Genomic DNA, 16,153 nt, shown 5'->3' with positions numbered 1-16,153 from the left:
CACCCCCCAGCACCCCCAACAAAAAAATCCTTGAGCTACCACTGAAGAGATTGACGCACATAATTAAGCGATGGAACGTTATTGTACAATGAAGTAGATGCTAATATAGTTATTGCAATTTTTTTCCACCTAATGAATTATAAAAAAAAAAATTGTCAGCCAATCAGAATCCAGAAGAGTCTGAGCATTTAATACACCAGAAGACCCAACAAAACCGCAATGTGGTTAATTATAATAAACAGAACGTTACTGTTCATTGATGTGGGCATTATTAGACTAATGTCTAATAGATATATTAGTTATCGTTCTAAGTGTCAACTGTTTTTTATGAATCAAACATATGCCAACACCTATGTCAGTGGGTCTTGTGTCATTAACAAGTTTTTACACTTTGCAATCTCTGGTTCGTAGTCAACAGAAAACTGCAGGGACAAAACTATAAACCCTCCAGAGATGCAAAGACTGTAGCAAGCTGTTACCAAAGTGTGAATTTGAAGATCACAGCAAAGAGATAATAAAACTTTGATGGAAGATGATTCCATGGCCTGACAACGCAGAGACGGGATAAGGGGGTTGGGGGGAGACTGGGGCCTTTGTGGTTGTTTGCAGGTTGTTGCGGTTCAGGAACTACCCAGACAACAAGTGATTGTCAGGATGTTTTAACCCCCGTCCCGCCCCCCCGTCTCTTCTTTTTGGGGGTGGGTGAGATGCCTGATTTTACTAAGAGCAAGGTGTCAAGCCCTCCTCCCATTGTTAGCCAAACAGATCAGAGCCGAATTGCCACCATAACCAGCTCGTCCCATCTCCTCTCTGCCTCGCTGCATGTAGAGACTGGAAGAGGCGCATTCCATCCCTCCATGCCAGAGCCAACCCCCCTTCCATGGCCGTCCACTCAAACGTACCCCTTGGGGTGTTTATGGGTCAGCCAACAGGATGTTCGGCCCATCGAGAGATCAAAGGATTCCCAGCTCAGATAAATGTGGTGTAACTGTGACCTCTTCAACTCTAATAGGGTTTAACACGTCAGGACAGGAGGAGGGAATAAAAGGCTGAGACGTCAGAGAGAAACACAGACTTGATTTGAGAAAGGAAAGGACATATACATAACCTGCATTTAAGCATCTCGGGAGTCAAATCAAAGAGGGAATAAAACAATGTAAGATCAATTATGACAAAAGTTTACTTTTTTATGAAAAAAATGCAATATTTAGATTATTGGAGGAAAAGCAGGGTTAACTAAAACCATAAAAATATGTTTGTTACTAGAAATAAAATAAATCAAAGGATTCAGCTAGCTGCCAAGACAACTGTTTTCATTTTCATTTAGTTTAACTTTAAATTCTATAACAGTATCTCAATGAAATTAAAATATCACTTATGAAAAGTCACAACTCAAGTCAATTGATAGAGTCTAATATATTTAATTAAAAGAAACCATATACATTTACACAACCACATCACTCACTTAAGACAAGAAGGCTGAGAAACAGAAATGGGCAGCATGCGTTCAACAGAGAATGGCTGTTTAGATCTCCTTTGAAGCCATTATTTGTTCGAACAGACATGAGGCTTAACATAATTCACCCTGTTCAACAACATCATAGTTACTGCATAACAAGAATCGTGGAGTGATTTAGTCGTAAGCATTTCATAAAAACAGGACTTAATCTCTTATGGCTTCAGCTTCCCAACACAAATTCAATTCTATTATTGGATCTTCAAGACTAAACTCAAACAAGAGTGCATGTCCAAGGGTTTTGTAGCGAGTGAAAAGTAACGCACATTTTTTAAAAATCCCTTAAGCTATTTTACAGTAATAATTTCAGTGGCAGTGTTTGAACTTTGAGTGAACGTGATACAGAGGACAGTGTTGTATTTAAGGAATAATTCACTGAAGAAAATTAAAACTGTCATTATTTACTCCCGTCATGTCGGTCCAAACCGGTATTTTATGGAACACAAAAAGAGGATTTAGAAGATTCGTTCTGGTTGCTCTCAGTCATGTAATTAAAATGAATGTTGACTAAAGCTTCAAAAGAACCATATAAGTGATCCATACTATAGATTTCACTTCTGAACTCATACAGCGAGTGGAATTTTAGGTCATTATTCATGAACATGAACAAATCATTCTTTTGAGTTGGAACAGTTCAGTGAATGATCCAGTTCACAAAGCCTGAATGATTCGTTCATGAATCAAACAGACTCACAGCAGTTAACAGCTCACCCGAGGGGATGATTTTTAGCAAATAACACCATTTATTACTCACACAAACTTCAGAAAACTTAACATGCAAGTTGTATGGATAAATTTTATGCTGATTTTCTGTCTAAAAGACCCAGTGTTCATTCATTGTAGTTCAGCAATTAGCAAAATCACTTGTGTTCAACAGAAAAAAGAAAGTCATACGAGTTTAAAACAACACAAAGGTGAGTAAATAATGGGAAAAATATTAGTGTTGGACAACGATTAATTAAACGTGTCTGTGCACTGTGTATATTTATTATGTATATATAAATACACACACATGCATGTATATATTTAAGAAAATTATGTTGTTTATATATTAAATATATTTCTATATAATACAAATTATATGAATATAAATATATACATGTAAATATTTTCAAAATATATACTGCATGTGTGTCTTTATATATACACATAATATGCACAGTACACACACATATACTATATAAAGAAAAACTTTTATTTTAGATGTGGTTAATCGTTGCCCAGCACTAAAAATATATAATTTCCAGCTGAACGATCCTTTTAAACAGTGTATAACTGCTGGCCGTTCTGCTCAGTGCCCCAGTTTCTCTGCTGGCTTTGCTATCCAGCGCAGAACATTAACACAACCATCCCAGAGAAGCCAACAAGATTCCCCTGAAATACCCATGTGTCACACAGACACTACTTACACAGCGCAGCCTTCAAAGCATTCAGTGCGTCAAGAGAAGAAAAGAAAAACATCCAGACAAAAAATTACAAAGGTAACATATACAGAATTGTGGCCCCAGCCAACAAACACATTCACAGGACAATTAAGACTATCTGGTGTATGGTTCACATATTACAAATAGTTTCATAATTACAGCGAAAAACACAGTTGAGGCACTTTGTGGAGTTAAAAATGGATAAAATTCCAGGTTAAGATTTAGATTTTCTGAAAATGGGTTTATAAGCACAGCACGTTGAGCGGCATGTGAGGATGTGCTGAAACCGTATCGCAACTATTTATATGAAAATAAGCCAAAAGCGCTTTTATATCAAGTGCAATTTATGCCCATTTTAGAAAGCACACTGCCCTACAGTGGAAGAACACACACGCAAGTGCACTCACTGTCATATTCACGTTTAAGAGGATTTTTGTGACGGCTGTGCAAATCCATGACAGGAAAGGCACTTCCTTTTCATAATATATAACAGGATATGAAAGATTTATACAGAGAGATAAATGTGTGCCAATATTGAAAAAGCTGTTTTTATCAGCAGAACCTAATTAAGTAAATAGATAGTTCACCCTAAAATTAAGATTATGTGATCATATGATCTTTTTAATTTTTTTTAATTTTTCAGCGTTTCACTAACCATAAAATGTATACAAATTTATACATGTATATGTGTGTGTGTGTATATATATATATTTTTTTTTTTTTCAGGGGAAAATCAGTCATACAGGTTTGGATCACCATGAGGGTGAGTCAATGATGACAAAACGTTCATTTTCAGGTGAACTACCCCTTTAATATATTTCATGTCATAATCAATCATAATTATGGACATTTCTATTGTTTACCTGTGTTAAGGCACCAGAGGTACTGAATCAAGTCTCAAGACTTAGTAGGGCTCAAAGTGCTTCACATCATTAAACGAGTGAAAGGATCTTGGTCTAATTTAGGCGTCACATTAATTATTGCGTTATACAAAGCATCTGCAAGTAACCGTGCAAAGCAATACAAACACCCACACCCACATACTGTACATACACAGAGCTAAAATGTCTCTGTTGGTGCCTGTCCCATGGAAAAATCTGGCGTCATAGATGACATTGTTTAATATAAGAAGGTTTTCAAGTGTCAGATGGAGTACCAGTGCTGCTGTGCTCAGCAAAGCAAAAATCAGCATTGGGAGATCTACTATACTATAAAATGGCTCAGGTGACAACGGTTTGTCACTCAGTGACAGAGACTAAGTCCATCACGCTGAGCTACAGTGCCTCGCGCTCCAGCCAGTGATTCACAGGACAGAACATACTGCTTTTAAAAAGTTCAGTCTTAGCCGTCAACACTTAAAAAGTTTGCAGGCAACTGCCTGATTCGCCTGATCAAAAATCTTTGGAATGTTTGTCTGTTAAAAGCAGTATAAATCATTGCATTTTCGAGAAGAATGTTCTTTTCCCTTTTTGTATAAAAGTGCACGTTTGGATGTTCACCATTCCCTTTACTCTTGTTCCCAAGCTCTCTGTTTTAGAAGGCCAGGAAAGCGGACGAGTGGTGCAGGAGCGCTGACGCTCTCGTCTCTTGTGGATGCACAGGTTCTGCTGAAGGCATGTGGGGCTCATTTAGCAGGAGCCTCGACGGGGTTGTATTCGGTCTCTCCTGCGGACACCTGGGAGATTCTGCGTGTGGAGCCCCACAGTCGGCGGGAAAACTGCCCAGACCGCACCTGAATTAAGACAAATGTTTAAATATTGAATTTTTTAGTCCTTGAGAGAAGAAATTGCTGACTCAAGGAACAAATTAAACACATAAATTAACATCTTCAACAAAGGGAACCTCTTTTTTTATTTTTATTTTTTGGTAACATGATACAGTAGTTTGTGGAAGCCCGTTTCCACCACTGAATTAAAAAAAATTAAAAAAGTTAAAAAGTCCAGTTCTGAGGGGAAAAAGGACTAGTTTCTCAGAATTGCAAGTATATATCTCGCAATTTTGATGTAATAACTCGCAACTGTGATTTTTACCTCACAATTCTGAGAAAAAAGTCAGAATTGCGAGTTTGTATCACATATGAGATAAAAAGTCGGAATTTTTTATTTTTTATTCAGTGGCGAAAAAGGGCTTTCATAGTAGTTTACTTAATACTTAACAACAGACAATAATAATATTACAAATATTTTTTTTATTTAATTAATCTGGGTAATCTATTTTACTTAATATTATTTTCTTCATGCACATTTTAAAAACAATACATTAATTATGAACTAACAATAAATGATAGTATATTTTTGAGATAATTGTATATTTTGAATAATACTTTTTTATTATTTTTATTTTCACTATTTCTATTAATATTCACTATGGAAGCTTGTTTCCACCACTGAATAAAAACTAAAAAAGTAATTGCAACTTTTTATCTCAGGATTCTGCCTTTTTTTTCTCAGAATTGCGTGATAGAAGCTCACAATTGTTTGTTAAAGTCAGAACGGTGAGATGTAAACTCACAATTATCAGACATAAAGTCAGAATTTTGAGATAAACTCACAATTCTGACTTTATAACACATAATAGCATATAGGCCTAAATGTGCCTATCAACATTATGATAAACTAATAACACTATAACCTCACAGAAGTATGTAACAGAAGTAGCGACATGTCTTTTCTTAAGCGCTGCTTTGTACTTCTGAGTGTAATGAATTATTGAAAAAATTAAAAACATAGGAAGGGGACTTGGTTCAACACGGATACATATATTTTTTTATATATATACAGTATATAGAAATTAAAAAAGTAATTTATTTTAAAGTTCATTTTGACTGTTTCCTCAATATTTAGTACAAATATCTTTATTTTTTAATTCTTACACTTATAATGTAAAAGTAAACTGTTTTAAAAAAATCTATATTTTTTAGTGGTGTAAACTGTGCCTATGAGCATTATGATGAACTAATAACAATTTAGCCGCATGGAATGTATTTCAGGCAGTAAAAACCTACTGGCAACCCCTCCACCTCACCTCTTCCGGCTTTCCTGCCCCCACCACAATGAGTTTGCCATCCTCCAGGCCCACCAGAATATGACTGCTTTCTTTCGTGACAGACACACAGTGCACAGGGACCTTCAGGGCCAAGGGTGCAACAGCCAGATTCAAACTACACACACACACGCAAAGACAAAGAAAAAGAGACTTGGGAATGAGAAGCAAATAAGGACCCAGCTGCTCAAGATTTACTGTGATGACACAAAGGATTTATTAAGAATGCATCTACTACAATGGGAAAAAATATCAAAGAATATGATCAAACAGGTCGTGCTAAGCTGAGCAGCTGTACGCCTACACTACTGAAGTCTCTTATGTTCAGCAAAGCAAGGCTGCATCTGTCTGATCAAAAATACAGTAAAATACTGTAATATTTTTTAAATATTATTGCAATTTAAAATGACTGTTTTCTATTTTCTATTCAAGTGTAATTTATTCCTTTAATGGCAAAACTGAATTTTCAGCAGCCATTTATTCAGTCTTCAGTGTCACATGATCCTTCAGAAAGCATTCTGATATGCTGCTAAAGAAACATTTCTTATTATTATGAATGTTCAAAATTGTTTTTTTGAGATATTAAACATTCAAAACAACAGCATTTATTTTTAAAAAGGCTTTACTGTAATTTTGGTCAAATCTATGGAAGCCCGTTTCTGGCAATTGCAAGTTTACATTTCGCAATTCTGCAATTTGCAATTTTTTTTTTTGATTTGCGTGATATAAACTCGCAATTCTTACTTTTTTTTCTCAGAAACGTGAGATATAAATTCACAATGGCAAGTTATAAAGTCAGAATTGTGTGATATAAAATCGCAATTGTGAGAAAGAATTGACTTTCGAGTTGCGAGTTTATATCTCACAATTCTGAGAAAAAAAGTCAGAATTACGAGAAAAAAAGCCAGAATTGCGAGATATAAACTCAGAATTGTAAGAATAAAGTCGCGATTCTGTTCAATTCAATTTATGTCGCAATTCTCACTTTATTTCTCACAAATGTGAGTTTATATCAAAAGTCAGAATTGCTAGATGTAAACTCGCAATTGCGAGAAAAAAGTCAGAATTGTGCGATAAAAAGTCACAATTACCTTTTTATTTTTTATTCAGTGGCGGAAACAGGCTTTCATACAAATCAAAATGTCCACGCTAAATAACATTATAATTATAATACAATATTTCTTAAAATACTAACTGCAAACTTTTAAACAAGGTGTACATTTAAAATGAGCATTAGAGATGTGCTTACCTGTACAAGTCTCGAATGTGAAGGTTCCCCTGTTGTGTGCCAACGATGAGGTAGTCAGGCACCAGATGCAAAGCTGAAATCTTCTCGTCCAAGGTCTCAGATGCTAAGAGAGTGCCATTCACAGAGTACACATGCAGTGCATACTTCTCCTACAGGCACAAAAACAAAATTATAAAAATAATAATAAAAAAATCAAATACCCCCCTGCCCTCAAAAACAGGTGTGCAGGCCAGATTTGAGAAGCATTGCACTAGTGGTCCTACATAAAGCATTTTTTGGTTTACAATTTTTTTTTTATTTAATATGTAATTTTTTGTTAATTTACATTCTCACAATAACTCAAAAACACTTGTTTCTTTTGGCAAACATTGTCAACCAACACCTTTCCAGCAGAGCGGCCCTCCATAACAGTCTGTGCCACTATGTGCCCTTCCATGCCGACCTCTAGTTGTGCCACAGGGGCAGAAAGGCAGCTCTCACACGGCGGTCTCAGGGTCCGGAGATACTGTCCACGACGCACACTGTGCATGATTACTGTGCCATCCTGAGCAAGAGAAGCAAGTGAGAGAAATCTCATCAATTCATGAACTCTAATGGCAATGCAATAACTCCTGAAAGGACAATTAAGAAGTGGTCTGATCTAAACTGACCTTTGACCCAGAGATCGCCATATCCAACTCAGTGCTGATGGCAACACACGTGACCTCTTGATCATGTCCACATAGCACCTGCACTGGCCGTGGAGACAGACCGCTAGAAAAACCACCCTACAGGTAAAAAATACACTCTGATTCAGTCACTAGTTATAATACATAACCATGCTAACTATATTTTCTTTAATTCAACATAGTATAATAGCAACATAAAGACTAATCACAATAGCAATAGTTGTCGCAATAGCTAAATTACTGCATATCAGTCAAATAACACCAATCTTGATAACAGCAAAAAGTACCTGAGCACAATTTTATTTAAAAACTTAAATATAAAAATGAACTAATTATTGACAACATTAGAATACAGGCTTTAAATAATTAAATCAGTTAAATAAATACTGATTTAAGTTAATAACACATAATAGCACATAATGTGAGAAAACACCCTGATATTTTGACATATCTGATTTCTATTCCTGGCTATTTACACTACCACTACAATTGTTTTAAAATGTTTTTCAAAGTCTCTTATGCTCATCAAGGCTGCATTGATTTGATGAAAAATGACAGTAGAAAGAGCAGTATTGTGAAATATTAGTACAATTTAAAATAACATTTCCATTTCCATAACTTTCTATTTTTAAAATATTTTTAAATATCATTTATTCCTGTGCTGGCACATGCTCCTTCAGAAATCATTCCAATATGCTGATTTACTCTTACTTTTGATTTTTTTTTTTATTTGTGCCCTTCCATAATGAAAAATGTATTAACATAGTAAAAAATAAAATTGTACGACAGTGTACATTCTGTTCAAATTTAAATGACTTCTCATGGGTGCAGATGTACCCTTCACAGCCTTTTATTTTTGTATTAACTTGTTATCTAAGCACAAGTATTTTGTGTGAGCAAACCTGTTGTAGGACCTGCCACACCATGCAGGTGGTGTCTCGTGAGCCAGAGATGAGGTAGATACCACAGAGATCCAAAGCCAGACATGTGACCACATCTATATCCCACAAAAAAGCACATTATTTAGCCATTATGACATTTGTTCATAATCAAATGCATTATATAATCAGCTATTTGCACCATACATCTTCTGAGGAGTTGAAATCAAGAGAGAGCTGTCAAATTTCTAAGGCTTCTAAATTATCAACATGATCAAAACTCTGCTGAAAACTACTACATGCCTTCTGCCCTTTTTACTTTTTAGGAAGTAAAATACCTTTTAGTATAACTCTAAATTTTTATAATATTTACTGATTTTTATTAAGTAAACTTTACACTGTTAGCAATATTTCAAGACGAACACTTATTGGACTGAAGGAACTTTGGTTTAATTGATTTTCTATACATGTTTTTTTTTTTTTTTTTAGAAAAACCTGTGAATATCAAATATGATACATGAGGCCTTTGAGGAATGTTTATTTGTACATCTCTGAATCATCATTGTATTGAAATGCATTTAAGTTTTGCCCTAAAAACTAAAGAGCTTTGAACATAAGCATTTTAATATTATCTTACTATGACATGTTATTGGGAGTAGGGGTGTGCGATATTGAAAAAAAAAGATATCTCAATATTTTTTGTTATTTTTTCGATAACGATAATTAGACGATATTTAGCAGAGTGTGTTATTGTGCTGAAATCTGACTCCCGTGGACAGCTGCAGTTTTGGATATTCTTCATATTCCGTGTGGTCAGTTCACATTAGTGATTAATTCAACTTTTCATTTAAGTTTAAATAGATTTTTACCTTTAATAAAGCCATTTTATTTCTAAAAGTGTACATCTTTTGAGTCAAATTGTTACATTGAATCAGCCAATTAAGATAAGACATTTAGGCTGTTACCAAACAAACGAAACCAGTATCATCAAAATTAATCTTTGCAGAAGTTGTAGCTGAAGTGGCACTTAGATGTATTTACACACTATTTAATGCCGCTCAGAGGGACATGGAGTGCTTTGACCAGTTAAAAATGCATATTTTTTTAACATTTTAAACATAAAACATTGAATACTGATATTTAAAATTATAAAAAAAATGAAAATAGACTTTAAATGTGAAATTCAAACCACCAGCAAGTGGCAGAAAGTCACTGTTAATAAGCGAGTCATTGCGACTGAAACAAATCATTTAAACAGTTGATTAATTCAGGAACGAAACACCGTCAGGTTGCTCAGAGAAGCAAAACAGTGCTGTATCTGTGGAATCATTTTTTGTTGGCGAAATGGAGCAAATACAGGCAATATGGTGTCTAAAACGTAAGTCACTTAATATTAACTTATTGTTTATAGAACTGTTGTATATATTTATAATGCATAATGCTTAATGCATTTTATTAGACTGAATTATGCAGTGCAAGAACGTACTCTAAATGCGCACGTGCGCTGTTTAACCTGCTTCATCACCGTGTTTTGTTTGGTTTTTGCAAAATACTCGATAATGTCAAATTGCACATCGTTAAAACAACAACTCGTTAGTGTATTTACTTGTCTTATTAGTGTTTAGCGCAGTTGTCGTTGCTAGGAAAAGCTTGTTTTGTTTACTGTGTGGAGACGTGCTGATATTGCGTTTGGTCTCGTTCTGTCTCGCGTATCTTGTCAGTGTTGTGGAAAAATAAGGAAAGTGTGCTCAGCTAAATTCCATTAGTATTTTGTTAGATGGGTATAAAAAAGCTTAGTTTACCGCGGCAGTGGTCGTGTGAAGGACTCCTTGTGTGAAGACCGAAGAGTGTAAAGACCATCGACTCTACCGCGCGACTGCACCGGGCTGGGACACCGCCAAAGGATATAAGTATCGCTTTTGATTTCTCCTCTTTTCTACTACTTGTTTCACTTCTGTTTCAGTTTTTATAACCATTTCTTACTATGTGTAAGTTGTTGTTTTTAGCATGTGTGTTTGGTAGTGTTATTTCTTAGGATTACTGATAAACTATACTGTCGTGATTTGTATTTGTTATCTATTTTAATTTTAGATAATGACTGAATTTATTGTCGGTATAGGTCTTTTATTAAGTTTTAGTTTTATTTAATTTGAGTACTTCAACAAACTGAATGGAAATGAAATGGCATATATATATAGAATTTATAAATGTGTATGTATATATATGTATGTATGTGTATGTGTGTGGTTGTACATATACATATATATACAGTAGTTGTTGTTTTGTGGTGTTTGGCTTAGTGTTATGTCAGAATCAGTATTATACTCTTATACCTTTTGTTATTTAATATTTTGAAATGTTTTTAACTATTTTATTTGGTTTTTCATTAAAACGTTTGCTTTGTTGTATGCATTTGTCATTTTTATTTAATTTCTTTATTTTTAAAATGTGTATCGGTAGTATTTATAAAGTTTTAGCTTTTAGTTTTGGATCTGTTTTTAGTTGTTTTTATACTACAATTGATTGCTTCTGTTGTCCTCATTTGTAAGTCGCTTTGGTTAAATGCGTCTGCTAAATGACTAAATAATAATAATAATAATAATAATATGTATTTATGTAAGTGGCTTAATCTAACATTAGTGCTGTTAAACGATTAATCGATTAATAAAAGTTTGTGTTTACATAATATATGTGTGTGTTCTGTGAATATTTATTATGTATATATAAATACACACACATACACCTATATATTTTGAATTTTCTTTAACATGTATATATTTATATTCATCTAATTCATATTATATAAAAATATTTCATAAGCATAACATTTTTATTAAATATATACAAGCATGTGTATTTATATATACATAATAAATGTACACAGTACACACACATATATTATGTAAACAAAAACTTTTATTTTGGATGCGATTAATCACGATTATTCGTTTGATAGCACTAATATAAATATAAATTTCAGCAACTGAATCAAACTGCATAATTTTGCTCAGTTTGGGTCTCGTACTACATGAGTCATAAACACCTCATGTATCAAATATGATACTTATTAAAAACACACATGCAAATTTTTTTTCTTTTTTTACATTTTATCATATTTCAGGCTTTACAGGGTTAATGGTTCTGTTTCAGAAACAAATGATTCATCAAACATCCCTGCCAAATCTGACAGCAGCTAATTTTATTTAGGATTCAGCTCAACAGCTCCATCAAGCTCATTCCAATGCCTACAGCTGCGTCTTGGCTTTGTATTATTTGGGTAAGTCTGTGTTGGACAGACGGCTCTCACCTATGTGACGGCAGATCCTGCCCACCAGCTTGGCCTTGCCTAACATAGTGACCCTAATGCTGCAGTCCCAGTGCCCTCCGCTGAACAGCAGACGCCCGTCAGTGGACACCACCAACACCTGGGACCCGATTTCCACCCCTGGGGAGAACGGCCCGCTGAGGAACCGCTGAGTCCTAAAAACAGATCAAACTAAAGGTTCGTACTAACAAATGGGACTAAACTTGTCAGCGGGAGAACATTCGAAATATATCAATGTTGTGTTTAAGAATTAGACTCAACACATGTTAGCAGACCACTCAAAAACAACAAGAAAGGCTTGGCAAAACAAATGAGCTTTTACTACAAAGGACTCAATTTGACTGAAGAACATTCATAGAGACCAAAGCAGCCAAACCACCAGAGCTTAATGTCAAAGAGCTGTTATTTATATGCTGCTATAAAGCTTTTGATTATTTGTCCAAAGCCCAATGTTGTCACTATAAAAGTAACTTTGTGCCTAATCAAAACCTCTCGTCTTTAAAACTATATGACATCACTCTGAACATGATTATATAATGTATTTAGACACGTGTACATGTTCAAACTCACTTTGGGTTGCTCACAGTGGGGTCTCTGCTGAAGGTGAAATAATTAGCTATGTTCTTGTCATAGGGCAGCCAGCTATGAGTGCCTATCATTCCATTAGCACTCACTGTCACCTGAAACAGGACAAATGACATTCAACAAATACATCAACTAATGTATTGATCAAGGACCCTTAAATATTATCTGTGAAGGACCCACTTCCTAAAATATATGCTGAGAGAAAACATTAGCGAGATGTTTCCAAAAAATAAATTAAATTAAATTTAATTAGTTTTTATACTGTCTCTGTACTAAAGCAAAATAAATTATTATAATATTATCTGTTTTCTGTGTTAAAGGACAGTTCATCCAAAAAAATTAAAATATGACCTGTATGACTTCTTTCTTCTGCTGAACACAAAAGAAGATATTTTAAAGATATTATTGAGGTCAGTGGGTACCACAAACTGTTTTTCCCCCAGATTCTTTAAAATACATTCTTCAATGTTTCACTGAAGAAAACAACGTAGACAACGTATACTGTTCTGTGTCAGCAGCACCGTACGCGGATACATTGTTTACGCTTTGATCTGAACATAAACAATGTATCTGCGTAAATATGTTGAATATGTTGTTTACGTATGAACAAAAGGCGCTATAGGGTGACGCGGAGGAGACAAATTGTTGAATAAAGTTATTTTGTTTTCTTTGCGCACAAAAAGTATTCTCGTAGCTTCGTAAAAATTACTGTTGAACCACTGATGGCACATGGATTATTTTAACGATGTCCTTACTACGTTTCTGAGCCTTGATCGTGGTAGGATCCTTGCTGTCTACTGGAGGGTCAGAGAGCTCTCGGAATTCATAAAATCTACTAAAATCTTAATTTGTGTTCAGAAGATGAACGAAGGTCTTACGGGTTTGGAACGACATGAGGGTGAGTAATTAATGACAGAATTTTCATTTTTGGGTGAACTATCTCTTTAAGTCAACTCTTACAATAATGTTTCAAGTAACAGTTTTAATTCAATCCAAATGTATTTGTACAGTGCTTCCCCAATAAATTTCATTCCAAAGCAGTTTTACAGAGGTTGTTGATCCAAAGTGAGCAGCTATGGGGAAGTCGTGGCCTAATGGTTAGAGAGTCGGACTCGTAATCGAAAGGTTGTGGGTTCGAGTCCCCGGCCGGCAGGGATTGTAGGTGGGGGGAGTGAATGTCCAGCGCTCTCTCCACCCTCAATACCACGACTGAGGTGCCCTTGAGCAAGGCACCGAACCCCCAATTGCTCCCCGGGCGCTGCAGCATGGCTGCCCACTGCTCCGGGTGTGTGTTCACGGTGTGTGTGTGTGTGTGTGCATTTGTTCACTACTCACTGCTGTGTGTGTGCACTTGGATGGGTTAAACGCAGAGCACCAATTTCGAGTATGGGTCACCATACTTGACAATACGTCACGACTTTTTTTTTTTTTTAAACATCTCCATAGAAACAACACAATTACTGATTTTTTTTCAACTAAATGCCGATTTTTTTGTTATTGCATAAAATAATCTCATGATTCCTGAAGTTCAAGCACTAAAATGACAAACTTGAAACTAGCCAAACTACAACCGAGATTCATTCATTCACTGTAAAAAATAAAAAAAAATCCAACTTTCGAAAAGTTCTACTAACAAATGTAAGCGAGACAAACAAACTTTTTTTAGTAGAAGTCACTTTAATTATTTCGTTTGAACCAAACAAAAATACTCGAAACAAGTTGCTAGCAAAAGTTGTTTTGTTTACATAGATACTCAGGTGTTTGTTAACAACATATCCAAATGTTTTATTCATTAGATGAACTAAAGTTATTAAGTTGGCGGTTGCTAGTTGATCTACCTTAACAAGTTGAGTGTGATAGGCTGCCTTATTGTTTTGTTTTTTTACAGTGTTTTGACTTATTTTACAACATTTTAAGTCATCTTAAGCGCTCTCTTGAAAGTTTGCTGAGGCCCCCTAGTGGCCCCTGGCCCCATGGTTGAGAACCACAGTACTAACACCCTTTTTCACAGACCCTCTTGATCCTCAAGATTGGTTCTGAACTTATTCAAATATTAGTACACGGCAAGTGAACATAATTATGAAATAATCTCACCAGTATGTCAGAACCAGGGATGATAAAGGAGTGGGTTTGATTTCTGGGCACCACGGCTTGGACTAAAGGCAGACCATCACTCACCACCTACATGAATCAACATCAAAACCAACACAAATCACAGTTTCACTCAGCAACTCCTTAAATCAAACCATTAGCACACAGTGCTCAAAAAGTAGCATTTCAGCACATTATTCAGTTCAGATTAAATACTGATCAAATGAGGTTCACCTCTTTAAAAGATCGGAGTTTAGTGAGCTGATCAAAAAGGTTTGGGGGTAGAACTTCCAGACGGGCCTGCCGCCTGAATGCGTTTTCTGCTGACATACGGGGAGGATGGGGCTCCTGAATTACACAGAGAGGTTTCACTTATTACCCACAATTATTACCCGCCATATTACCCACAATACATTACACAAATGCTTTCAGAACCAAGGTTTTTAGCATTAACTAAAACTAAAAATATTAAATGCAACTAATGCACTAACTTGACATAAATCAAAACTAAAACTGAAATAAAAATAAATGGTAATATAAAAAAAACTATTATAAATTACAAGAGCACATAAGATTACTGAAATGAAAACTGAAAACCAAACTAAAAGGCAATTCAATTACTATTATACTATATAAATAACACTCTTCAGACCTGGAAGCTCATATAAAATGAAGCTTATGCTGACTAGAGATGGAAACATCTGTCTGATGTCCTACCTTGAGAAGCTGACAGGGCGTCTGGCCAAAGTTGCTGATGATGCCTTCCAGGGCCTTGCGTTCGGTCTCATTAGCTATGGCGTCCAGATCCACTGCACCTGACAGCCAAAACACACAGCAATCAGTCAATCTTTCCATGCAGGAAAATGTTTAAACTAATACGAACTCATAAGAGCTCTCTTACCCTCATAAGTGCAGTAGTAGAAGACATTGAGAGATTCCACCGCTTCAGGTCCACGCTGCTTATACCCGAATATGAGATCGATCCACTCGTGCAGGTGAGCAGACACATACTCACTCTCCTTTAAACACGCAGATGCACAAAGAGATTGGGTCAGTATTCTTTGCTGGATGCATCCAAAAAACATTGCACAAATGTTGTCCGATTCACAAACTAATTACTTTTTGAGCTGATTCTTTTTTAAAGGAATAGTTTACCCAAATATAATCTCCAAACAGCTGATAAAAGCATCAACAAACCACAAGAAATCCACAAAACTATTGTGAAAAGCTGCATGTTTGTAATAAATAAATTCAACAATAAGATGTTTTTAACTTTAAACTGTTGCTTTTGGCTAAAATACAAGTCCTCTATCCATAGTATTGCTTTCTCCAGTGAAAAAGTAATCTCTTCTGAATCAGGAGAGAAATATGCACA

At 35.3% G+C, this 16,153-nt stretch overlaps 1 protein-coding gene across 3 annotated transcripts in view; it reads right to left on the bottom strand.

Annotated features, from left to right (window-relative positions):
* Positions 1–1,411: 1,411 nt before the first annotated feature.
* Positions 1,412–16,153, bottom strand: part of LOC306878459 (neurobeachin-like protein 2) — a 67,939-nt gene continuing 53,197 nt past the window's right edge. For all 3 annotated transcript variants that reach the window (XM_079430841.1, XM_079430843.1, XM_079430842.1), the window contains 12 exons: positions 15,680–15,797; positions 15,496–15,593; positions 15,013–15,126; positions 14,782–14,868; positions 12,673–12,782; positions 12,085–12,257; positions 8,802–8,896; positions 7,882–7,998; positions 7,614–7,775; positions 7,232–7,380; positions 5,965–6,100; positions 1,412–4,672 (listed from right to left, as the gene is read on the bottom strand). In XM_079430841.1, coding sequence (XP_079286967.1) covers positions 4,565–4,672; positions 5,965–6,100; positions 7,232–7,380; positions 7,614–7,775; positions 7,882–7,998; positions 8,802–8,896; positions 12,085–12,257; positions 12,673–12,782; positions 14,782–14,868; positions 15,013–15,126; positions 15,496–15,593; positions 15,680–15,797 — 1,467 coding nt within the window. In that variant the 3' untranslated portion in view covers positions 1,412–4,564. The remainder of the gene's footprint in view (positions 4,673–5,964; positions 6,101–7,231; positions 7,381–7,613; positions 7,776–7,881; positions 7,999–8,801; positions 8,897–12,084; positions 12,258–12,672; positions 12,783–14,781; positions 14,869–15,012; positions 15,127–15,495; positions 15,594–15,679; positions 15,798–16,153) is intronic.

This window comes from Barbus barbus, assembly GCF_936440315.1.
Source record: "Barbus barbus genome assembly, chromosome: 12".
NCBI lineage: Eukaryota > Metazoa > Chordata > Actinopteri > Cypriniformes > Cyprinidae > Barbus > Barbus barbus.
Note: the sequence above shows the minus strand (reverse complement) of the source record. Positions and strands in the feature narration are given on the sequence as shown.